The sequence below is a fragment of the Bos mutus genome, chromosome 22, assembly GCF_027580195.1.
Source record: "Bos mutus isolate GX-2022 chromosome 22, NWIPB_WYAK_1.1, whole genome shotgun sequence".
Classification (NCBI taxonomy): domain Eukaryota; kingdom Metazoa; phylum Chordata; class Mammalia; order Artiodactyla; family Bovidae; genus Bos; species Bos mutus.
The window spans coordinates 31,963,598-31,991,434 of NC_091638.1; the positions used below are offsets into that span (position 1 = coordinate 31,963,598).

At 37.8% G+C, this 27,837-nt stretch overlaps 1 protein-coding gene across 7 annotated transcripts in view; it reads right to left on the reverse strand.

Moving 5' to 3' along the window:
• MITF (melanocyte inducing transcription factor) overlaps window positions 1-27,837 on the reverse strand; it is a 228,601-nt gene that overhangs the window by 86,199 nt on the left and 114,565 nt on the right. For 4 of the 7 annotated variants that reach the window (XM_070360462.1, XM_005890970.2, XM_070360459.1 and 1 more), the window contains one exon: window positions 6,662-6,911. In XM_070360462.1, the coding sequence (XP_070216563.1) occupies window positions 6,662-6,911 (250 nt within the window). Of the gene's footprint in view, window positions 1-6,661; window positions 6,912-17,463; window positions 17,553-19,519; window positions 19,644-27,837 lie in introns of those variants that run through there. The other 3 variants (XM_005890971.3, XM_070360460.1, XM_070360458.1) reach the window with 3 other exon arrangements.

The following is a 27,837-nucleotide window of genomic DNA, read 5'->3' on the forward strand; positions in this document are numbered from 1 at the left end:
GGGACTCCTGCTTTAGAGGATCACAAACCATTATAACATCTTGTATTTTTTGCCTTCCAAGAGCCAATTTTTGCTCCCCTGGGAGACAATATCAGCCCAGTTAAGAATGCATGTGCTACATGTCATATCATATTGAAAAGAAATTCCCATTCAAAGGTAGATTAAAAAAAAAAAAGTCCCACTCCAATTTTCAGTTCTCACTCCAAGGCCCTAGACCTTAGCACTGTCCTTAAGTGCTACCTGGACCTCCAGTTTTAGAATTATGAGAACTGTGTAAATTAGAAGAGACTGCACCTATCATTATGGCTTTTTTTACCAGGAGAAAAAGAGGGGCTGAGCAGCTGCCCTTCATGTAAACCCACAAGGTGACTTCAGCGATGGCAAAGTAGCCCACTGAGAAGAAAAATCCCTGACCCTAGAAAGAAGGTGACCCTCCTCCCAAACCTGCATGGCTCAGATGTCCACTGAACACGGCTGACCTGACCGACACCCTAAGGAGATCATACCACCCGATTCTATGATACCCCTCAGCCACATAAAAATGGCTGTGTGCTCATAGTGGAAGAAATCACTTCCATCTTGTGTGCCAATATTACCAAATGAGGGGCTTTTCAGGTGGTACTGGTGGTGAGGAATCTACCTGCCAATGCAGAAGACATAAGAGACACGGGTTCAATCCCTAGGTTGGGAAGATTCCCTGGAGGAGGGCGTGGCAACCCACTCCAGTATCCTTCCCTGGAGAATCCCTTTGACAGAGCAGCTTGGTGGGCTACAGTCCATAGGGTCACAAAGAATTGGACACGACTGAAGCAACTTAGCATGTACACATGCATGCACATTACCAAATGAATATGGAATTACAGCTGATATTTCAGTGTTTCCAGAAAAGTGGAATTAATTCGTAGGCTTAGCTATATCAAGGCTGACTGTTTTGTTTTACATAGTTGCTCCCCACAGGGCTGCTCTTTCAAGTGGGCCAGGCCTAAAAATCTAAGCAAAGATGACTTTCTTTCAGCCAGGATTCACTGCTCATTCCTAGTTACTAAAAGCAGCGGAGGCAGAAAAGATGTCTGAGGTTAATCAATGCACATTTACTGAGATGGGTGCCCTACTTAGCCTGGGTTAAGTTAGATTTAGATTTCCCCGATGTAAGGCAAGTTTATGGAGAACTTTCCTGTGCCAGCCCGTAGATTACTAACTCCTTACCTACGGGGATATGGTATGCATCGCATTTGCATGGGAAGCAAATGGGTCGCCAGTCACTGCCAAGGCAAACTGGAGCACACGTATCACCAGAATGATCTAAGTGTTTCCAGTACACAGGGTAAGAAGTCCCTATTCTGCCTAAGGAACAGGAAGCTTAAAGCAATATTCTCAAAAGCACAGACAAGATATTTCTCTCTCAGAAAGAAAAGAAACTATTTGTCTCACTTCACCTGAAAAGGTGAACAAATAAAGATAGGATTTACATCTACCTGATCAAAACTGCCTAATACCTTTCTTCAGACCTCGCTCCTACAAAAGGGATCTGTAGGTTGGAAAGCAGCAGAAGTCAGGAAAGCTGCGCCCCAGACTGTAATAGCTGGTGTCCTGCTGGATCTCCCTCTACACTGTTTAGATCAGTTCTCAGTTAACAAGTACTGTCTATAATTTTTGTTTTATTTTATTGGAGTATAGATGATTTACAATGTTGTATTAGTCTCTGGTGTACAGCAAAGTGAATCAGTTATACGTATACATACATCCCACTCCAGTGTTCTTGCCTGGAAAATGCCATGGACGAAGCAGCTTGGTGAGCTACAGTCCATAGGGTTGCAAAGAGTCGGACATAACTGAGCACACACACACACATACATATATCCAATCTATTTTAGATTCTTTTTCCATATAGGTCATTACAGAATACTGACTAGAGTTCCAACAAAAATGAGTTTTAAAGGGAAAGAAAATTACCTTATGTGTGACACTGAATACAAAGTGATAACGATCCAGAGCTTAAAGACTCTGTAGGGAAAGGAGGTCTGTAGGAGGATGAAAAGATGTTTGTGGAACCTGGAAATTGAATCCCTTTGTCCCCGAGAGAAGATGTGGCCTTGTAGACATGGTGTTTGATCCAAAAACAAAAGGATGCCAAAGTTCATAAACAGTCCTGAAACTGATGCTCACAGAATGTTCATGTAACTCACACTGACTGGTAACAAAAATATATGCTGGCCCATGGACTATGGGATTAGAAAAATTCTCAGGTTTCCTTTCTTATGTGGTCAGCAGCTCTAGCAAGATTCCCTAACTAAGGGGATAAAGGCAAGCCAAACTGAGACACACTGCATCTCTTCCCACTTCTTTTGGTCAATATGATGCTAATAAGGTTCTGTGTTCCTGCCTAAATAAATTCGGAAGAAAATCAAATGCATAATGGGGCCTGGGAGCCGTTCCTTCTTCTAATATAATCTACCAACTCAACTCATAACTCCACACACCTTCAAGTTTCTGTATTATACCTAAAGAATAAGCCATACCTTGACAATTCAACATCAGGTAGATTTCATAAATTACAGAGAAAGGCCAGCAATTCAGTCAGCCACCCTTTCCTCCATTAGTGAAATTTCATGGAATATAGGTTGTCAGACAGGGTGACAAAAAAGCAGAACACCCATCCATCCTGGGTTGCTAGAATCACTATTTAAATGAGATGCCATACCTAAGTCAACCACCAAAAAAACACCAATGTGAATTCAGTTCACAAGATAGAGGGCTCTGGAAAAAATGTGTTTTAATACCTGATGAACAGCAAGCATCACTTCTCATTCTGCAGTAATCTAATTCCTTGGGTTATCTGAGATGATTTGGAAAAAAAGAAAAAAATCTAAAAATAAATTTCTTGAAATTATTTAAAAGAAGATACCCTAAAGTTACCAAAAATATATATTTTTTTCCTTCAAATTCATATAATCTCTCTCCTAAGGAGAACAGAAAGATTCAATATACAATTTATTCCCAAGAGAATACCTTGGCTTTAAATTTTTTTAAGTCCAAGGAGAAAAAAACAAAAACAAAAAAAAAAAAAAGGAAGGGAGGCAGAGAGGGAAATTCTTGAAAATTCCCTATACATTTCTAAATAGATAAATGTTTTCACACTATAAACTCTTGTTTTCAACTATACACTGTCAGAGTCCATGTAGGGGGAGCAATTCTGATGAACCTGCCAGTTCAAGATCAGAGCAATCAGGTACTTTCATAATCAGTCAGGTTAGAGAGATGAGACAGGGAAAATGCATGCTTGATGGATGTGCGGATGAAGACGGTTGATATGTGATGCTTCTTCAGCCATGAGACTGTGTCCACAAGGCCTATCTCCAGTTCCTCTGTCTGTGTCTAAAAGGAGCCAGGTCAGATTTCAGATCTCTGGTTTGCTTGTCAATAAAACTACCTGTGGCAGAAACTACTTCCATTAATGGTTCTTAATGATATACTTTGTTAATTCACAGTGAGAAATACAGAGTACATATTTTCACTATTGTGAAATATATATTATGCACTCCAGATACTGGTTAATTTATGACAAAGAAGCATCCTTAAATTACAATACCCAATTGAATAGGGCTGTTCTTAAGAAACCTAGAGGATATATCCACTACGTGAATATATACAACAATAAAATTAACCACTCCATGTCACCTAAAATAAAAACCAACAATAGGAATAAAAATCATAAATTAAGTAAATCAATGTAGAAACCAGAGGCTAATCCTGCAAAGTTTCATGAATTTACGGACTGAATGACAACCATCTGAGAAATAAGTAATGCAAATTTCCAATCCCTATGACTTCCAAACACTAGTCCTAAATTTACTAGAAGCGGTTGACAATTTAAAACATGCTTTATAAACGTTCATATTTTAAGAATAATTCTGTAAAAGAAAGGGGATTAACCAGAAAATACTAATTGAGCTTTTCAAAATCATTCAACACACCAAGAGCAAAAATGTTCGTAACATGGGTTTGTGTGTGTGATTTTTCTATCAAGCTCTTGTAAACCGGTGAGAGACGGGAGAGATTTACCCAGGATTCTCTGGCACACACTAGACATCTGACTGCCCACATCTACCTCCACTGAAAAGCAGGTATGTTCTGTTCTAGCAACTTAAATCTTTAAAAATTAAATGATGAATTTACTTAGACTATACTATTAGAAAAAATATCTATTCAATATCATCTGTATCATTATGCATAAATTAGTATACTCAGTGTTACTCCTTGAAAATGTATATTCATAGAAATGGGGGTCAAGATTAAGCAAATTAACTGCTTTTCTATTAACCATTTACTTCATAATATATGCTTATGATTTAAAAACTATAAAAGAGAAAAGAAAAAAATGACCATCTTTCTTACTTACCTTTCTGTAATAAATGATTCATAATATTTCCATCCACAAAACTTTCAAAAATATGCAAATAATTTTTACAAAGTACTAAGTATTTAAGTACTTGAAGTAATCATGTATATGACACTCTCCTTTAAATGTAATTTGAATCTCTTAGAATGCACCTTATATGGAATCATGTTTCTGCTTGGTCCTCCACATAAGGACAGTATATACAAAATCTGTCTAAACAGCTACCAAACCTACCCACATTGCTATGCCCTACACCTCTTAACATACTTTGCTCTTTATATAACTGAAGTATAAAAATGCACAAGTTAGAGATAAACTAATTCCGTATGAAATATACATTAACCATTTGTTCATTTTTATTTAGATTAAGTCTCCGGGTTCTAACAATATATTTGTGTTTTAACTTTGGACATATTTCTAGTATAACTAAATTGAGCGATAGAGTTAGGGCTAGTGTTACCAGGACACAGTAACATTTAAGGAAAAATGGTTATATTATTAAAACCAATTAGTATAGATTTTAATTTTAATCATATCACAATTACTTTTTTTAAGTAATAAAAACTTTTAAAAATGATGTCTATTTTTAAAATGAAATGGAAATAATGTTTCAGCATACTGGGTAATTTTTCTTTCATCAGATATAACTGCCTTAATAGGAATACAGGTTTCAACTAATATACTTTAATATAATAACATTACCTTTGATTTAGACATAAACCACTACTAACACAAATCTGTATCCTCTCTTCTAAAATCTGTTCTTCAGATTAAAAAAATAGACTACTAAAGTAAATAAAACAGACATTTCTCTATAATTTATTATTACTTAATTTATATAACTTTAAATAATCTGAAATATAGCTAAAAAAATTATGATTCTTGTGAACAGCAGACAACTTAAATCTTAAATAAACCTTAGGTCTGTAAAAACCCACTGGTTGCCAATTTTCACCCAAGCAGAACAGAAAGTTTAATGTACAATCTACTTCCAAGAGAAAAACTTGCCTTTATTTGGAAGGTGGGGTACATAAGATATACATTAGGTGTGGCAATATTCAGAACTTCAGTCATATTAGAGTAAAACTTTCTGCTAAACCATTTTAATCTTTTTCATCCTAACAGAATTTTAATATTAGTTTCTCTATGACACAGTTTCAGTACTCCATCATTACATTTCAAGAGTCTTACTGATAAGAAAACAACTGGCTTAAATTTTGTTTTTAAAGAACCTCTTTCCTTCTTCCTGGTAGAGATCATAGATTGCTTCCCAATTATCACACAGCATCCCATTTGCTTTCATAGTAAACTTTAAATAGTGAAAGATGTCCTTTCTGAGCATAGGAATGATTGCAAAGACCAACAATGAATCACCGGCAGTAAAGTTCACTTTGTTTAATGAACAGTAACATTCGGGACTCTTTAGGACGGATCAATTAGGTAATGGGATTTTAAAAATTAAGAAGTAAGGAAGTCCTCTTTCTTTTCTTTTAACATCACTTGCATCAGTCACATTTAAGAGTTGGAATGTTTAAAGAAGGAGTACCTCCCAATGTGATTGCAGGACCCATGTGTGAGATGGAATTCTATTCTTAGACTTGTTACAATTTTCCCTAGTAATTAGGAAGCTATATGTCCAGGATAGAATGATGCTAACAAGCTCCTGCAGTTTCTACTCTAGCAAGAAATCAAAGGGACCCAAAACAGACAACTCACTTCAGTTAAAAGATTATGCAGTCTGGTTATTAAAGCTAAGCTCTTCTACCATTGTCTATCTGAAGAGACTTTCTAAAAGAGTCAGATTCTACAGCCAAGATGATTTACTCAAGAGAAAAGAAAACTCAAGAATGGTCATGGAATGTATTTAGGGAAAAAAAAAAAAAAATATATATATATATATATATACACAAAGTTATTAGAAGAGGTTCATTTCAGATAACTTGTACATTTTTAAACTTTCCCAAAGAAAAATGGGAAGATATCATTACAAAAACCATCTATAACCTCCTGGTAATTTCTCACGGGACATCAACAACTCTTCCCCCATTTAGTGAGGGTTACTATTAAATTTAAAGTTAGTTGGAATCTTTCTTTGGAAATACAAAGCCATGTAGGAATCAATGGAGCTGACATTTACAAATATGTTTCAGATAGGTCAATATAACCAAATAAACATGATGAGACAAATAAAACACCTGGAAAATGGAAAATGTTGAAGAAGAAGAAGGCTTGGCCCAGCCAACAAGAGTGACACTCACATACCTTAAGGACTTCCATCGGCACCTGGGTGGCAGAGGGGAGGGTGGTGGGCACGCTGACGTTTATGGCTGGAGTCTGACTCACAGGCACTCTCTGTTGCATGAACTGGGCCGCCTGCAGCTTCTGCTGCTGCTCCCTGCGTTCCTGCTCCTGCATCTGCTCACGCATGAGTTGCTGGCGTAGCAAGATGCGTGATGTCATACTGGAGGAGCTTATCGGAGGCTTGGAGGCCCCAGGATGCTCCTCGGAACTGCTGTGGGGAAACAGAAAAACACACATTGAGTTCCTAATGAGACCTTTCATTTGCATTTTGGGGTATCCTAAATTGCACCAAACTATGAAATGAGCCCGTGCAAAATATAATCAGATCGCAGAGTGGTATTCCACCTAATTGAAAATCAAGAGCTGACAGGATTTAAGTCATCAGTAGTTGAATTAAAATAAGTCGGCTTGATTGCATCTAGGCATTTTTATCATACAGCTTATTTTTTTTTTGACATTTTATATCGCCTACTACTCATCACCACCAAATATAGTGCTGCCATATGAAGTGCCAAGAAGCAAGGGATCTTAATGGTACCCAGAGTTTCACACTTAAAAATAATTTTCTTGATTTCCTTTTATAGCCGAATCTAGCCAAATAACTACTCCTGTACACTATCTAAATTCCTTGAAGATATTTAAACTGTTTACTAACACACAATAGTTCAAAGAAAAGGTGAACTCTGTCATGGGGAAATTTTTCTACGATACAAGAAGTGAAAGTCATTAAAGAAGCCTTTGGACCAGAATCTTAACACTGAACTCAACCTCAGTCTTCGAGAAAGAGGGCAGAAGACAAGTTAGTTTGGCAACTCCATTCTTCTTCGCCTGGGTTTCTTTGTGCAGTCTTTTCTTCTGATTCTTCTTGGCAAGTCCTATCCAACACGCATTCTATGAGTTCCCCACGAGGCCTGCCTCTAATGGTGCTAGTGCTTACTCTACCCAAAATCATTTAAAAAGCTTAAATACTTGTCACAAGTCAAGAAGAAAGGACTTTTTGATTTTCCTAAATATAGATTTCTATTGTTTATCTTGCTAGCTCTACGACATCAACAAGTAAATAAACCTCTCTCTGCCTTAGTTACCATGTCTGAAAAAGAGGAATAACAATATTTTAACTTACTTACCCACTTATCAAAATGGGAGATGCTTTTTAAATATCTTTTGCATCATTTATACTCGAAACCCCTACCTCTTAGGAATTTTGTGAGGATTAAACAAAATAATGAATGAAATAATGCACAAAAATCCCTTAATACAATGAGTGCTATGCAGTACTGCCTCAATAAATGTTTGTTGTTGCAATTACTATTATCTAGAAATTTTGTTTCTGGTAATATCATTTTCTTAAAAAAAAAAACAACAACAGTTTAGGGCAAAGAATATAAAACCTTAATTAGCACCTGGAAACAGAAAAAAGAGTAATATTTAGGAAGTATTTATATTCACGTCAAAGTTATTCTTCCAGAGAAGTATCTATACCTTTGAGCTTCTTTCCTTGAATATAAATCCCAATATCATCCTTATCTTCTAACAAAGGCAAAATAGAGCCTTTAAATTATTGACCAGCCTTATAAACCCCTTAAAGATAAAAATCTTCAAATTCTTCAGGTAAAAAAAAAAAAAAAAGTACTAAAGAATAAAGAAATGTTTGCATTTCACCTTCACAGAGTTCCAGAAAACTATATAATAAAAAATTATACTAGCATTTAACTCATTACCCAGCACAGAAACCTGCTTCAATAGACTGATAAGTTCATATAAAATAATGCTGTTAATATAGAGCCATAAAAAATGGTATAGAGATATACTTATGGTTGTGAATTAAAACTATACAATATATTAAACTTAGGAAATCCTGCTATTAGAAAGGTATGATTAAACTTAAAAAAATGTTTACTACAAGAAAAAGTACAAAGATAATGCAACCCTGAGCTATTGCTGGAAGATAATACTACAATCCTCTAATATTATCAATATCAATATTATCTAATATTATCGGTCATCAAGTTGACAATATTATCAATTGATTTAGAAATTTCACTGATGGATAACTTTCTTAGGAAAATAATTCAAAATGTGGAAAACCTGACATTACAAAGCTGTTGACAAATTGCACAGTATTCTGTCCCCTGACATAGGCATGATTATGTAAATTATGAGGGGAGATGTGGGTTAAATAATACAAACTTTTAGTTACAAGATGAGTAAGTTCTGAGGATCTAAAGCACAGCATGTTAACTATAATCAACAATACTGCATCGTACACTTGAAATTTCTGAGACAGCAGATCTTAAGTGTTCTCATCACACGCAAAAATATGTAAGTAACCATGTGAGGTGATTAATGTGTTTCACAATGTATACATGTAAAAAATCATCACATTATATACCTTAAATAATTTTGTTAATTATACCTCAGTAAAGTTGAGGAAATAAATAAAACCATTCAAAAGATTTAAGCATAAAACAGGTTAAAAAAAAAAAAAAAGTTATGGACTTTCCTGGTGGTCCGGTGGTTAAGATTCTGCACTCCCAATGCAGGGTACACGAGTTTGATCCCTGGTTGGAGAACTAAGATCTCCAATGCCACATAGTGTAGCTAAACAACAAAAAAAGTAAATTATGATACATATAGATTTGATAATATACCTTTTTAAAAAAAAAAGTGCTCAGCACACAGCAAAGTGCAAAATCCATGTCCTAAGACAAATTAAAAAGTAGAATCAAAAGTGGATGTCCATTCTAATCTAGAATAAGTAGAGTGTATGTATGCACACAAATATACACATGACCAGCAAAAGGATGAGAGCTGCCAAAGTGGGAGTGGGATTATAGATAAATTTCTTACTTTTTACTTTTCCCCCTATAAACCATAATGTCACCATATTTTTTTCAGTGGCAGGATATATGCCACTAATTTGAAAACAGAAGGAACATGAATTAACTTATAAGCATGAAGAAGTGAGTTGAGTGATCAAAGTCACAGTTTGGCTGGAAGAGACTAGATCCATCCTAGACAGCATTTTGACAACAGGATAGGGAAGTGCTGACTTGTATCCACTGGTTCTCTTGGAAGTCTTCAGCATCCCAGAAGACTTAGACCCTCTTTCCTTTATAGTTTCCTACAGATACACAAAGACTGAACAATGCTAATACCCGGTTTATTACTTTCAAATCATGCATTCATCTACACCATAAAAATACCCCATCATTTCTCAAAAACACTCCATTCACCTGCTCAGGTTCTGCTAAAAGAACACCAAAAGAAAATGCATTTTCCCACTTTTGAGTATGTGTTCAGAGCTCAAACGTACTTTCCTAAACCCAGAAAAGAAGGCTATTTAAAAATAAATAAATAAATAGATGGTCTTGCTATTCAAAGCCTGTCAGGTTAAAACATTCCCAGAGAGACTGATCCTTTTGATAAAAACAGGAGCAAACCTTTGTGCCTTGGCAAATGCAGCTGTGGAAAAATCGCACTAATTAGCTGCTCAAGACAAGCCATTGGCTGTGATACCAGGGGAAAAAAAAATCCTTTCAATTAACAGTAAAGCATTCTTGAGACATCTTAAGTTAAAATTACTAGTCATCAACCTCTAAGGCTGCAGACTTTCAAGTCAACAACAGTATCATTTAAAACATTTACTGAAATATCCTATTAGGAAAAAAATTACATATTTATATGGTAGACCCACATAAATAAATTAAAACCCCACACACAAAAAAATCTAGCAAGGTTCAGCTAATTGACATTTGAATAAGTCTTCTCAAAGAAAAGAAAGGAAAAATAGTTACTTCACTGCACACGTACCCTACTGGATATTTCCATGTTAAAGATGACTCTCAGACTGTCAGCTTTCCTCGATCTTTTAAACTTTACTTCCTCTTAGAAATAACTGAATCTGCAATTATCACCCTATTGACAAAAATACCTACACATCAAAATGTTAGCAGGTCACATGAGCAAGTTTTAAACTCAAAGTCAAGTTTTATGTGAGAATATTACAGGTAGCCAAAAGCTTATTTTTAAAATGAGGACGTGATGCTTCAACTACTACTAGTAAGAGTTGTCTCAATGTATTTAGTTTTAATAGCTGACCGAACTCATCCAGGGCCCATGAACCTCAATGTGCATTAGGTAATCCTAATTTCATCAGTCTGATTCCTTTTAATCAGATTATTTAAAGGTCATTTATTCAACAAATGGCTATTGAGGGTTTCCCCTGTGCCAGGTGCTGGGAATACCTGGTTTCTAATCTCAATGAGTTTAAAAGGCAGGGTCGTGTAATTTTTTTTTAAGATGCCTTAAAATTAAGTCAGTTATCTAGATTATTGGACTCTTATCTAGTTCCATGTGGGAAGGTATATATTTCACCACAAGAAGTCACCCTTTGAAAGCCAACTGAAGGGGAGGCAAATGCCTTAATTGGCACTTACCCACATCACTAAGACCAGGCAACTTCCCTGAAAACTGGGAATTGCTCAGTGGTGACTCAGGAGTATGGCCATCAATGGGACACAACTTCTAGTTCAGTCGCTGCTGAGCAATCTGATCTTTAACAAGCCACTCAACCTCTCTGAACCTCTCCAAAACCCACCTCCTAAACGAACAACAATGACTGAGTGAGCGAATCCCAGCTAAGTTACAGTGATAACACGCCAGCTAGAATATGGACACTTAGATAAGTAGCCAGAAACGTGACCTGAGTTCCTAACTTGATGGCTAAATTTACATTTTTAACCTTCAAAGCCTGACCCTTCTCTGCAATGGTAAAGAGACATTTGGACATGTGCTCTGTGAATCACTGGTATATTCCTAAATTCAAAGAGTTAATTCCTCTGCCTTCATCAGCGACTTAAATATATCAGAAATCTCATAAACTCCAGTATCTCGCCATCCAAACAACACTTGCCTGACCAATCCTCACCTTTCACAGTGATGCCAATACCCCTTCACCAGACCTTAGGAATCAGTCTTTGGTCTCCATATCACAATCATCCAAGACGTGAATCTGGCTGTAAGCTGCAACTTAGCTTCTAGGCTCAAGGAGCTGATGAACTTTCCCTTGCCTTACCTCTCATCAATTCCACAGGCAGAATACAGTCCTGGCCTTTACTAACCTGTGACCATGGCCAAGTCAGTCAATCTCTTTGAGCTTTGGTTTTATTTATAGATTGTTTAATACATTTGCCTCTTGGCATCATGCTGCTGCTAAGTCACTTCAGTCGTGTCCGACTGTGCGACCCCACAGATGGCAACCCACCAGGCTCCCCTGTCCCTGGGATTCTCCAGGCAAGAACACTGGAGTGGGTTGCCATTTCCTTCCCCAATGCATGAAAGTGAAAAGTAAAAGTGAAGTCGCTCAGTCGTGTCCGACTCTTCGCGACCCCATGGACTGCAGCCTACCAGGCTCCTCCGTCCACGGGATTTTCTAGGCAAGAGTACTGGAGTGGGGTGCCATTGCCTTTTGCCTTCTTTATTTATAGATTGTTTAATACATTTGCCTCTTGGCATCATGAGGAGGATTAAAATTTGTAATAGAGGTAAAAAGCTTAGCACAATAACCAAAACACAATTCAGATAAACTAGAACAGAGTTAAAAAAGTAGTAGTCAGAAAACATGAAACCATGAACAAGCTACTTCTTTTTTATGCAAGAAAGTGAATTTTATAAGCCTGTATGCAAGCTTGGACCATAGCTTATCTGCTTTTTAAGGTTTAGGCAATCTCTTTTTGATTCAGAGAATTTGACAAAGTTTGAAGGGGTGGAGAGAAGATAATCTATCCTGCAGTTCACTCACAAGATATAAAGTAAAACTCCTAGAATTTTTCTCCAGGAAAAAGGAATCTTCATTATAATCTTTCAGTTGATAGAGCTCAAAGCCTAGCATCTGCCTGCACTGGATACAATGTAATTACGTCCAAGAAAGCACAGTGGCTGATGTTCACACAGACAGTGAAGACACAGGAAGGCATGATAATTAACCTCATGCACAGGTAAGAAAGCTATGTCAGAAATAGGTTAAGCTACTAGGGTTTCCAAATGCAGAAGGCTGGCTGCCACAGGATCAGCTAAGGACCCTGCCTAAAGTCAAAATGCCCGGGCTCCATCCCAAGAAATTCTGACTTCAGGTTAGGTAAAGCCCAGGAATCAGTATATCTACAAAAACTACGCTGCTGATTCTGATGCCAGCTTTGGAAACTTGGACACCCAAGATCATCCATTTGTTTGGTAGGAGTGCTGGGAGATGAACTCACATCTTTGATTCTTAGACCAGAACACTTTCTTCCATGTCTGAGGAAATGCACATTCCATTCCCGGCCTCTGATAACTCCAAGAGCTCTGAAGAGTCCTTCTGATGCTGAACCCAACATGTTGAACGGAATGAAATGGTAAGGACCACCCACTCTTGCCAAATGGGCTATAAAACCAACTAGACAAAAAATCTCTGCAGATACTGCCAATGGATCATTATGGTTACAACATAACTATTCTAAGGAAAAGTACATAAGAACCTACAGGCCAAACCTACAAAACTGCTGTTCTGTCAGCAAAAAGAGATTTTTAAGAGTCTTAAGAAAGTAAGTCCAAGTGCATAAATTACCAAAATAAGAGTCAGTAAACAGATATATCTTTTTAAATGGCAGTATGGATATCTAACATTTTAATATTTATTTTATTTATTTGGCTGTACTGGCTCTTTAGTTGTGGCACATGGGATCTACTTCCCTGACCAGGGATCAAACCTGGGCCCCTGCACCGGAAGTACAGAGTCCTAGCCACTAGATCAACCAGGAAAGTCCTAGTATTTAATGTTTTCAAAGGATCAGCTATTTCCATTATTTTAACCTTTCCCTTCTTTCCAAAGTCACTGCTCTATAAGCGTAGAGATGACTTTTTCATCATGTATGGTAGAAGCAAGTACCAATAAGAATATATATTGTTACTTGTCTATATGATATATATATATATATACACACACATAAATATAAGAAATATATGGTGTATCTGATATATGATATATATGACAAACATCACTTAAAATAAGTGAGAGTATAACTCATGTAAATGTGAAAGTACCAGATTTCACACTTTGGCTTCAAAAGTGGAAATCTTGTGGACTTCAGCCATCAACAACCTTGGTTGCAGTGGTCAAGAAAAAAAAAAAAGAAAACATGCCAAACGTCCAGCTTTTCCTGGTAACACTATCAGTTCAGACAATAAATGCTACAGGTTTCTGGCACAGAGGAAATAAAAAGGCTTGCGAAGTGCAGCTTGTCTTTCTCCTCTTCTTTCCTTCAACAAATATCTGAAGGTCTTCCAAGGGCCCTGTTCTGCTGGACATGAGGCCAGCTTGGTGTCCAGAGAGGACCGCACGCCCATCCTCTGGAGTTCTTTACTCTTTGTTGTGCATAAGGAGGAAAGTGTTCTAAAAAAGCAAGAATTGCCAAGTTAAAAATATGCACGTTAAAAATCCAAAATCGTCACTTTTCAACACCTGGAATCCAATTAGTTTGAAAGAATTGTAGTCTCTCTGAATCTATTTAGGATTAATGCTCTTTAAGCTGGACCTTCGACAGGCACCAGTAAGAGTAACTTCAATAACTGATGAGATCAAAATCAAAAAGAAGCATAATAAGACTTATATCTGTATTTTTCAAAGAAACATAAGAAGACAAAACTAATATATCAACATTCTTCAAAAGAGGGTACAAAAAAAGATTCCCTGGAGTACAGGAAGAAAAGATTGAAATTTATATAAAATTTACCCATCACTGTTATTTTCTATTTTTATACATGTTGTATATTATAATATTGGGCTTCCCTGGTGGCTTAGACGATAAAGAATCTGCCCAGGTTTGATCCCTGGTCAGAAGATCCCCTGGAGAAGGGAAAGGCTACTCACTCCAATATTCTTGCCTGGAGAATCCCATGGACAGAGGAGCCTGCCGGGCTATAGTCCGTGGGGTTGCAAAGAGTCAGACAAAACTAAGCAACGAACACACACATATTATAATATAGCATCAGTATAGTGACACATGTATGAAATTTATAAGTAAACTAAAATATGTTGAGAGAGCCAGCTTTAAAAAACTTACTTTAGGAGATATGACCCAAAATGTTTGAGACCTCTATAATATTAGCCCAGTGTTCTTCCAGGCAATATTCACCATCAGATTTTTTTTTAAGTTGATTATATGCACCCCTCCCAAATAGATATTCGTACTTCTATACACTCCAACCAAGGAGTATCTGTTACTGAAAGCTATTTTCAAACAAGGATATGAGGGTACCATTTCCTCCTTTTAAGGCCATGACTGTCCTCCGTTTCCCACAGACGCCACCATGGCTTTCCACACTCCACTCTCAATTCCTTTCTAAGAAATTATTTCTGGCAGCCTATCAAAAGGTCATAATGCAGATAAAGTAGATGGCCCCACGCTCAATCCTATCTTTCCTATCAAGCTGCATTTCACTAGATCACACTCTAGAATTCCTGTCTACACTGTCCAACCGTGGAACCTCATTCACATCTAGATGCCATATTTTAAAAGACTCTGAAAAAGCCATTCCTTATAAGGTATAAGTAATTGATATGGCATAACAATATATCCCACTTAGAGCAATTTAAAAGGAACGAACTTTTATCCAAAACTATAGTTGGTAAAGAATCTGCCTGCAACGCAGGAAACCCATTTTCTATCCCTAGGTTGGGAAGATTCCCTAGGGAAGGAAATGCAACCCACTCCAGTACTCTTGCCTGGAAAATTACATGGACAGAGAAGAGCCTAGAAGGCTATGGTCCATGGAGTCACAAGAGTCAGACACAACTTAGTGACTAAACCATCAAACCACCACGACAATCTAATGAGAGAATTCAGACATGAGTGTGAAGTAACTGGAAGGATATTTTTAAAGACTGAAAAGCCTTCTATCTCTACTTGAACAATCGCCCCAGTCACAGGTATGCTCTGTCCATGTGTCAAGATAGCAATACAACAGGTGAGAGAAGATTCAAAAGCCTCAGACTGCCATCACTTAGCAATTACTACACGTCTAAGACATATCAACCCAGATGCAAAGTTTGCAAAACTGTTTGAAAATCAAAACAAAAGTACCAATTATGATCTCAGGAGCAGTGAGTATATGCACTTGTCATGGTCTAAAAGCCAGTCTTACAAATAGTGGTAATGATTTATGGCGGTCACATATTACTTATGCTGGCTCACCATACTGCCTCATTTCTTTGAGAAAGTACCCTAATTCCATCCTGAAAAACCAGCCCCCTCATTTTCCATTCATGAGGCAGGTTATGGTGGTGCTATTAACTCCAGACCTAGAAACACAACGTGGGTTTGATCAATCAACATACCCATCGAATGGGCTTATACTCTAAAATGACCCAATAGAGGCAGCCCAATGCCTTTGACTAGAACTACTGGGGTAAAAGACCTCTATTTATACTAAGGTTTGAAAAGATGGTAGGATATAAATCTGGAACTTCCTGAAACTATATGGAAAGAAAGGCAAACTAAAGGAAACAGTGATGTGAACTGAAAGAAGGAATTGAGGCCTAGAAAGAAGGAAGAGTGCATAAGAAGCCAGCATGTGGATGGCAAAGAGCATCTGGATCAAACCATCCCTGAAGCCTTGTAACCCTGGGCACCAGATACATTGATTTACAAGGGACTCTCAATCTCCATTTCTGTTTAATCCAGTTGGATGTGCTCTGTTAAACCATAGTACATTTTTGTGTCATTTTAGAAAATATCAGTTATTTGTTAAAAAAAAAAAAAAATCAATGTTTTGGCCTAAGAGCTACAACTCAAACAATCTAGCTATCCATTCTATTTTGCCCTTGTTTTGGCCAGTACACTGCCACTCACATTTCCTACCTTTTCAGGGGGTAGATTGGCTTCATGCCTGAGTTTTGCTAGTGAGACTTCAGCAGAAAGATCACATGGTTTGTTCAAAAATTCTTCCTAAAGAGATACCCATTTTGCCATCATGTCTCCTAGAATTTAGTTGTAATGGCTGCAAGTGTAGCAGCCACTTTGGACCATGAAGATGAGACCCAGACTTAAGGATAGAGCTGGAATGTTCCTAGCCCCTCATGACCAGATAGAGCTAGCTCTATGAGGGCAGAGATTTCTATGCTTTATTCACCAGCACCTAAATTCTCCAGCACCTAAAAGAATATTTAGCACATAGTGGGATGAAATAAATATCTATCCAAAGAGTAAATTTGGTATCTCTACCCTAACAAATAACCCACCTCCTAAAATCAGGTAACACTAGAACCTTAATGCTGGAAGACCTTTAGTAAAACCATTGCTTGAGTCACCCAGTGACAAAGAACAGTCTTTTCCCAAAAATCTCAGTTCCAGAAACCAACTGTATTAGTTTAATTATAAGACAAACTTTTCCTCCATATTTTAAGGTTTCTCAAGTCAGAATAAATCTTATATATATATATATATATATTTTTTTTTTTTTTTAGTAGAGCTTTCTTCTCCCCCAAACAGTCATCTTATAATCAATAGTAAATCAGATACAAGGAAACCCATTTGATAGACAAATACTGTGACACTGGATTAGTCATAGCCACTCAAAAGCACAATGGAGGTACAGTTTGGATAATTCAGAAATCTGAGCATTGGAGAAATACAATTAAAAGGCCACAGGAAGAAACATCAATTCAGTCAGTATCTGAAATGAAAATCCACAGAATGGAAAAGAGAAAAGCAGAAGCCACGTACCCAGAATACCTCTGTTGAAATTCCAGCTCTATCGTTTCTCAGCGATAAGACGTGGCCAGGATCTTTCACCTGCCCAAACCTGAGTTTTGTCATCTACAAAATGGAGGTAGGAGAAAAGTACTTTTGTCAAAGAGCAAGTATGAGAACTGAATATGCTAATGCAAGTAAGATTTTTAGGACAGTGGTCAGCGCATCCTGCAGACAGTAAGTAAATGTTAGGCAATGGATTCTTTTGTGCTGCGCTTGAATTCCCAAATTGGTACTCTCTGAGCTTTCTAATAACTTGAAACTATTGAAAACTGAAAAGTTATTTTCTAGGAACCCAAATTCTTACAAGGCTGCCTTCTGCTATAATGTTTCTTTGCTTTCCTAGAGGAAAATACAAAAGAAACAATTAATTCACAGAGTGTACCCTCCCGAAAAGAAGAGGCAAGAAGAAGTTAATGAGCAACAGCTCAGTGAACAAGTTTTGTCAAAGATATGAGCTAAGAATTTCATTCTGAGAGTTCATAAAGGAAGCATGGTCCTATGGCCAGTATTTTAGTCAACCAGAAAACAAAGAAATCAATTAAGCAAAAGTAGTTGAAATTAAGCATTATTTTGGATATAAATTCAAGGATGACATCATTACTATCCTAAAGTTAAATGGCATGCTTTATCCATTTATAACATCCATTCATTTGCTTAAAAATAATATTTCAAAAATTATTAAGTTATGGAGGACATTCTTGTGTGATATGAACCACAGACAACTATCTGATTTACAAAGGATAAAATTGTAACATTTCTAACCTGATGACATTTTAAATACATAATTATGTATATACTCTGTTCATAAAATGTTCTATCATTTTAGAGAGATGAGTAATTAAACTTTTAATAACATATACAATTTTAAAAATCTATAAAAGCAAACCATACAGCAAAAATAGAACAAGACATTAGAAAACAATTTAAATAATTATAAAGTCTTTTAAAGATGTATCCACTGAACATTAGGAATTTTACCACAATTACATTTACAGGAATTTTATTTTTTAAGAATCAGATTCTAAAAATAGTTCTGCTACTTTTAGTATTTTTCCATTATTCTTGCCGTCTTTAAACACACCTTCACAAGCTGCTGAACATAATGCTTTTCTGACTTAATCAGAACCTCTCTCATGACCCAGGAACGTTCAGTAAATAATTATTAAGCTCCAGAGGTGGCTTTTGCTTAAGTTGATTTGCTTGAATGCCTATTCACTTAGGGACATGGCTTTTAGTATTGTTTTCAAATCTTATCACCTAACACTGAAAGTAAATATTGAAGGAAATGGGGGGGGGGGGCAGTTGGGGGGAGAGGAGAAAGCTGTGATCCATTTAGCATTTCTCCATCTTAGTATTTCTTTGAAAGTGCCAATTTCAAACTCATTCTACATTTCTGTGCCAGATAGATAATTCTGATGTTTGGATGTTTTCTTTTCCTCTCAAAGAGACAAAAAAAAAAAAAAATCAATATAAAGAAATGCAAATGCAATGTTTATTAATGCAAGTGTACTACCCCACAGTGTGGGGTAGAGGGGAGAGGAGAAAGCAAAAAATCCAAAGTGTCTGCAAGGGGACAATTCTGACCAATGTCACTAAGCACACCCGTTTTCCTGAAGAAAAACCCTTTTTAGTCATCGCAAAGCCCGGCTTCAGACTACCTCAGTAACCATAAATCAAGCTCTGTTCCCACTCAGAGCAGTGATTTTTTGAGCAGTCATTTTGGGGGCATGATTAATTTAAGACCAACATTCCATTTCAAATGAGAAAGCAGAGCTAATGGACTAGCATTTCAATCCCCCCACCCCACAAATTAGTTGTTATCCTTGTCACAGTCACCTACCAGAGGTTACAGCTGAAGCCGATTAAAGCCACATCACAGAGTAACAGTCCCAGAATTTTTAACTCCCGATAAAACCTTCCCTTTCTCTGTTCTCCCCTTAAAAACAAAAAATAAAAAAAAAAATAAAAAAAACAAAACTCCTGCCAAGTGGTCCCAGGATTATATCCAGAATAAAACTCCACTTACAGGTAAAAGCTTTCAAAGGAACAAGGCATGAACATCTGAACTCTAAGCGCCTCCATCTTTTTTCCTTTAAGGTGTTCTGCAAGCCCTTGGCGAAGAGTGAAAGTCAAAGTTAGTTCTGGCACTGGCTGTGTCACTAGGGGTGGCTCCTGATAAGGCCCTGGAAACTCCAATCCAAACACAGCTCGTGCTACAACGGTGCCCGGTGTCTGTCTGCAACAGCAGACCTGTTTAATCCAGTACCTACTGTACCTGCAGGACAAAAAACTGCTGCCTCACCCTGCAACAGGGGCTTCACAAGGACCAAGGCACCACCGGAAACCCAAGCCAGCGGCCAGGCGACACCTGGGATGCTCACTTAGCCCTCTTGAGCACAGGTATGGGTACCGGTGGGGGCCTGCAGTGACTATGTGCTATTAGAGAACATGAAGGCAGAGGTAATTTTACATCCTGGTGAATTTCTAACACCGAAAAGAGCCACAGAATCCAGGATGGCTGTGGGACAGCTTGTGTCCCGTCTCAACTGGGGAGACCTCTGGCAGCAGCTCATCACACAGCTCTAGCTGCTTTGCATCCATGCAAAAGCATTTTTGGAACTGGAGGTTGCTCATCGAACATGCTTTCCTGCTAACAGGGTCGAGATCTGGGCAACATTCCTTACCCTCAGACCCCAAGAATATAAGGAGTGCTATCCCTTGCTCAGTCTTGGTGAAAATCAGACACAAGCTGCTTCTTACTGTGGGCAGTATCTTTTAGGACATCTTTAGCCCATACTTCTGCATATTCTTAAATTGTCATCCAATTAAACTCTGAACTCACTGCAATAATAACAGATACTCTCAAAAGACACTTTAAAATTCTGACATGACAGCGTCAATAATATCAAATATTGATGCAGCTCCTACAGACTCAGCACATCAAAGATGTCCTGCAGATTTATGAAAATGTCTGTTCTTCCCTACACACAATTCAAAGGTCAGAACAAAGACATCTGATATGGACTAGCTGTGTATCCTGGGCAAGTTACTTCACTTCTCTGTGCCTGAGACTGTCTTCAAAGTAAACGGGTGGAAAACAGCGCAATCTCTATAAGCCATACTCAAACTTGAATTTCATGTGATGAAGTGATCTTTCTTTAGTTTCCCTTTAATAATGGGAAATATCCAGCCAGAAGTCTCTGACAAGCTGTTCCTGGCCCTTTGTATTCTTTGTTCATTTTTTCTTTTGTTGAATATTTATGGAACACCTTCTACGTCCCAGGCACTGTGCAAAGTCTTGGAGCTTCAAGTCTAATGGGACACATCTTAAATAATCACCCAAGTATTTAATGTAACTTGTGATAAATGTGACAAGGAACCGGGAAAGCTTAATATGTAAGGGTCAGGAAAGGCTTCCCTTAAGCAGGGACCTCCGGGCTTCAATGTGAGTGGGGGTTAGCAGTTATGGATTCTGGGTGTGAAGCGGGGAATGGGAGAAGAGTCTTCTGAACAGTGGTAAAACATGTGCAAGAATCCTGAAGTGGGGAGTTAGAAGGAAGCTCCACTGCGGCTGGAGGTCAGACAGTAAGGGGAATCATGGGTATCCATGAGACTGAAGCAGTGGCTACAATCAGACCATCAGGACCTGGGAGACAAGGGAAGAGTCACTGATTTTCTTCCAAGATGAAGAGGAAACCATTGAGAAGTTGTAAGCAGGCTCAGATTTGTGTTTTTAGAAAGGTCCCTCTGGCTGCTGTATCGAGAACCACCCAGAGGAGCAACAAGATTAGCTACTTCATGGAGGTGAGGGGAGGCGATGAGGGGAAAATGGACAAGAGTGGAGAGAAGTGGATGAAAGCAGGTAGATTACTGGCAATGCTAAAGACCAATATGTAGAAGGAATGTAGGTGGGGTGGGGAAATCAGATCCCTGATGAAAATAATCGTGCTCATTATTAACAAGTTACTGAGGACTTTCTACATACCGGGTACTGTACTGAGTTCTAGCGTTAACAGATGACTAAGATGCTACACTATTCCCCTTACTAACCTACTCCGCACCTTGCTTTTCCTCCCTCTAGCACAGTAGAGTATATAAATCAAGAACACAAGTTTTGGTGTCAACTTCTTCAGATTCAAATCCCACCACTTACTAATTCTGTGACCTTGTGCAAATTTGCTAAACTTCCCATGCCCCAGTTTCTTCACCTGAGAAAGGGGAAATGATAAATGGCTATCCCACAGATTACTGTTAAAACTGAAGGGAATAATATATGAATATATGTAATGTGTGTGGTACAGTTTAGGGAAGCAAGCTGTACCCTTGCTCTCTGCCCTCCAGCCACAGTGGGACTTCCTTCTTCGACACATATTAAGCTCTCAATTAAAAAAGTAGCTCTTACGATTATGATTGAAACTGTCTATTCTGGATGCACACCGACTAACCTACAGAACCAACAGAAATTCAACAGAGTGGGAGAATTGAGAAATTTGAATATCAAAGAAAACAGAGAGGTTAGGAAATTACCATATCAGGACCTTCAAGTGGTGATTTTTTTTTAAAAGACCAAGCTGGACTCTCTCCCACCTTGGACACTACTTGAGGCTGAATTAAGTTACACGGTTCCCGGTAAGTTTTTGAAATGAAACCCTGATTTATTACATGCTTACACACAGGGAAAATTTGTACCCTCCGCAGGCTCTCAAATGTTCATCATGAAACCAATGGCATCAATTCCAGCCATTCCAACAGGGACACTGCGTGGTGCCAAATTCTTCCCTGGCAGGTTCTGCCAATGACATCGCCTGATATTTTGTCCTGGACAATCCACCAACCCAAGGAGGCTATCCATTGACCGTTTACATAAATGTTTAAGTAAAATTACTTTCAAGGGGCGTGTGTTCAACTTATTCATGGTACCTTCAGAAATACCTATGTCACGCGAATGTTCTTGGGGAATCTCCCTGAACAGAGCAATGAAATACCTATCAGCAAATGGAATAAAGCTTGACATACACCTCTGACAAAAGCCATAAAATTCATGGAACATTACATACATTTCCACAATCCTGCCCCTCAAGTAGTCACACAATCATTTAACAAATGTCTTCTGAGTGGCAGGAACCATATCTGTTCAGTTTACCATTGTATCCCTAGAACCTAGTAGAATAAACAATCCACAATTGATGTTCAATAAATACATTGACAATGAATTAATCTGTAATGCGTAAGCAACTCTCTTGTTCATATTTGTACTATTCAGATATATATCCTAAGTGCATATACACATAAAAATGTATATGTATGCATACACACAGACACATAAATGTATATATACACACAAACCCTAAAATTTAAATACAAAATAAGAACTGGTAACAGACACAAAGGAAAAATAATACTTTTAACATGAAACACTGAGTGTAGAATAAAAATATTACCTGTACTCCCATATAATTCAAATCTTAACTGCTACTCCTTGCCCCAAATTCCAGCAAATCAACTAGAGTCATCAGAATTCTCACTGACCTTTTCCAAAGACAACTGTAACAAAAATGGAACTTAAAACTATCAAACATCCAAGTGACAGCCAATTTTTTTTTTTACTAACTTTGGGCCTCAATCTTTTGGGAAGGAAAAACTCAATCACTATGTTGAACGAGTTAGAGAAGAGATAAGAGGTTTTACTTGTTATCCTGTCCAAAATTCAGCTGAAGAAAAGTAGAACCACTCTTTTAACACAGTTAGAATCCTTCTTATTTTATTTGGATATCAAATGTTTTATTTTCCCCAAAGCACATCATTGTCTTACATCTTTCTTTCTGATAGCTATTGCTTTTTTCAATAAACCACTTCTCATCACCCTAAAAATAATCAACAGTTGAAGACGTAATACATGCCATCCACTATACTGACTCATGAACTACCTGCTACATACAATTTAGGAAGCATCTACCCATAATGTTTTATTATAATCCCAGCCAATGGTTCACCAAACCTGCATTTCTATCAGAAAGACCTAGGGACCATTCTCCCCCCACCATCCCTTTAAAATCAACTCAGGAGCATTTAAAAACACAAATGTCAATGATCTTCCCCCAAATAAATGACTGAATGAGACTTTCCAAAGCATTGTTTCAAATTCCAATCTTTTAAAAAGATTCTCATAAAAGACTAATATGAAGTCAGGCCTCGGAACCACTACTATATACCATATTTCAACATACATAATTATATATAATATGTTCTATGAAAATTATCTCTGCAAGAATGACAGAAAAATACCCAAGATCCTCAAGTTCCCTTTATCTGTTGAAATAAGAAGTCTTTACTTGTATAGTCTGATGTTGTAAAGTGTCCACTTGGAATTATTATACAATGGGTATGCTTTGAATGTTAAGTGAAAGTCTTATTATGAGGTAATTAACAAGTATCCTGAAAGTGGCTGCAAAATTCAAAAACTTCCATCCAGAGTAACAAACACATCTGGCTCTTTTCCCCACATGCCATCATGCTCACATTTTGGAAAGTCAGATGTCACCAAAAGGCCCTTCTACTCAAATATTCGCTGATGTGCCCAGCATTTGAGAGGTGTTTCTCAGTGCTGTGGGGAAGATAAAGAAGAAGATGTGAGAGCTTCTGCTTCTCTGGGGCTCACCCCAGGGAAACTCCAAACTCACATACACAGGCCCATGGTTAAGAGTGAGGAGTGGGGGACAGAATGGCAGTTTCAGGGGTTCCTCTCCACCCTTCAGATGAGGTCTCATGGGTTTTGTGGCCTCTTCCCCAGGGAGGGCTTCCTCCCCGACCCCATCCTACCTAAAGAAGGAACATCCACTTCTGCTTCTTACTCTCTCAGCAAATGCTTCTTTTTTTGTAGCACTTAATCCCACTCCTAATCATTTGTTTTGTTTGTTTGTTTGTCCTTTATCCTGGAGGGCAGGGTCCTTCCTGTGTATTACATTCTCAGTGTCTGGTATATAATAAGTGCTGAAAAAACTTTTGTTCAATGAACAATGGATGAGTGGATGAGTGGAAGGAAAGATGAATAGATGGAAGAATGACAAAAAAAGATCAGGTAAGGAAGGAGTTACGAAATATAATTTGATGACAGCATTTAATTAATTAGGAAGTCAAAAGGCAGTAGTGGGGCTCACAATTGTGTACTTTTCATTTGGAAGCTTTCAGTTGCTGAACACAACTCATTTTCATGGATAAAGTACGAGGATACAAAGCTACAGGAACTGGCAGCCTAGGAGTTCTAATTTGAAAACACTCACAGCAGGACTGAGGGAAATTTTTAATGACTATGTATCTACAGAAATAAGTGCTCGGTACCACTCAATCACATTTATCTCTTTCATCCTGTTTTTGTTTTTTTTTTTTCCTACTACCAAGAACACAATCTCCCTATAACAATGATGGGACAGCATCTTCTGAAAGACTGCTCACTGTACCCAGCTCACAAAGAAGCCCTTTAGGGGTGAAAAGGAAAATGCACACAAGACCAAGATGACCCCAGGTAAATTTAATCTAGGCTCCTGTCGACATTACCAAAGAACTCTTTAGATTTAGAGGGAAAAAAATAATGCTTTTCCAAACTATTTAGAAAACTCTGTCCTGAGAATACAAATAAAATCTACAAAAAGAGGCACTTCAAATGCTGGTTGAAGTAAATTTTTAAGCAATTAATGAAGGGAGAAATATTTGAAATAACAGTCGGTCTTTCATAAATAATCAATACAAGAGATTAGTTCCTTACCTTGAGCTCTCTGATATTATCTGTTAGAGTTCACTTCAAAAGAAATACTTGCACTCCATTAAAGGCAATTCGGAGGCTGTTTCTTTGCTGTCTATCAATGGCAGTGGGGTTCTGCAATAAGCAGAACATAATCCACAAAAAAAGCCAAGTTCGTGAGGCAACACAAACTTGAGGAAGGAAACACGGATGGAGATTATGCCGCTTTGACGGCATTTTCTCAAAAAAGAAATTTAGTAAAAATGCAATTACTTTCCTTATCAAGGTAAATAAATAGAAAAAGATAAGGCTGTTGCCATGGAGGCAGGGGTGCAAAGTTATTCACACTAGGATTTTATAATAAGTCAAATCTTTCACTTCAGGACTTTAAAATCACAGTGTTTTCCTCTCAATTCAGTGGTGAACTCCTAACTTATTTAAAAAGAAAAATACAGATTTCTCTTTCACTGTAGTAACTCTTTTTTTTTTAAGTAATTAAACTGAATAGCAAATAAGCCCATAGAGTCTCTGCTATCCTAATGGTGTTGAGGATGGAAACAGGAGGGTGCGACTCTGTGGTCATCATGAAAGACATCAGTTTCATTCTTCTTCCCAGAGTCAAGATATTAAAATATGTTAAAACAAGACAAATTCAGCTCTGACAAGTGGCCTCCACACACCCTCTGTGCTGAGGCCCTGGCTACTGAGGCAGGTGAGTCCACCCTTCCCCAGATTCTCACTCAGGGCATCAGCAACTGAAAGAACCACCTGATCCTTTATGGCTCAAGTGGAACTGGAAAAGCGATGAAGACAGAGAAAACAAAGGCACTCTGCCAATTAGCCTTTGTGTTCCATTCACGGAGGTTTCCTATTTGTATTATAAAAACTGAACTGAAGGCAGAGATAGATTTTTCTCATGGACAATCACAACACTGCGGTGGAAGGTGGTATGAAAATGTGCCAGGTGTGATAACTTCCATCTGTACAACGCGTGGTAAGAATCCAGGGCAGGGGCTTTAGCCTGTGAGGGGTCCACTATTTCATAAATACGCGAATAGTTGCTCAAGTCTCTCTTGCTTAACGATCTAAACTTAGCATCATCCTTCAGCTGGAGACAGCATTGTGTGCTGGTGGCCTGTAGACACACACATACCCCATGCACTGCATTCACCTCGTAGCTCTACCCTGGGCAACTCACTTCATTTCTGAGTCTCGAAATCTGCATCTGTAAAATGGAGATCTCTATTATATCACCTATTTAGCAGGGTATGTGACTAAACAAAGTGAGGTATGAAAAGTACTTAGCACAGTGCCTGCAAAAAAAATTGCACTCAATCAATATCATGCAAGGGAAAAGGCCACTTTCAGAACACTAGGTCACGAGAAGTGAGTCCTTGGAGCCTCAAAGAACTTCAACTTGTAGGACAAATAAAAGTTATTATTAAGAGGCAAAAGTGAAAGGGCGCCCCTGGTGGTTCAGTGGTAAAGAATCCGCCTTCCAATGTAGGAGATACAGGTTCAATCCCTGCACTGGGAAGATCCCACATGCCACGAAGCCAACTAAGCTTGTACCCCACAACTACTGAGCCTGTGCTCTAGAGCCCGGGAACTGCAAGTACTGAGCCCATGTGCCCTAGAGCCCGATCTGCACAACAAGATAAGTCACCACAAGAGAAGCCTGCACACTGCAACAAAGACTAGCCCCCCTCTTCACAACTAGAGAAAAGTCCATGCAGCAAAAGAGACCCAGCACTGGCCAAATGTAAATAAACTATTTATAAAAAGAGACAAAAGTGAAAATGCTTTTGAAACATGGTATTTGAAGACGGTGTGCAGACTGAAAACAAATGTAAGCTCAGAAAAGCTCCAGAGATATTTGTGGATAGCATATTCATTCATAATGAAAAACGAAAAACTAAGATGTTGATGGGGATCTGAAACTTATTCTGATAGTATACAACTATTGATGCCTTTTTAATGGTTGTCTTAGCTACAGACAAAACTGCTAGCCCAGGAAACCTTCAGTTCTGACAATGTGTCAAATACTTTTTTAATTTGTATTTTAACTTTATAAACATATTCGTAAGTCATGAAGGAAATAACTTACCTAAATAAGCAAAACATAACAAATCAAACTTCTGTGTTCAAAAGAAAGATCTCCATAGGTCAATAGTTAAAATTTCCCAAACTTCGAAAGCATCTCAATACTTACCCTTACACTAATGACATCCTGTTTCAGTTAGGCTGAACAAATAGGATTTGAAATGAGAAAAATAATATTTGCACAGGAATCCTTCCTGTATGTTAATTAAATCTAATCAATCACAATAAACTTGATACACAATAGCATTCTGCATCTAAGTTACACTCTCAGGAGTCTTGCCTATAATCAAAGTGTATATTTATGTTGATAGTAAAATGTTAAAATAACCAATATTTTAAATTAATAGCCTGTGCAATTTCAAGTAATACTGGTATGTAGTGATACAAAGGAAAAAAGACATCTTTGCTTGACAAAATTCAGTTATATGTCCTTAAAAAAAAAATAGTGCCTATCAGAACTATCTAATTCTTGCTTTGACATTTACCAAGTACTTATTACCTGC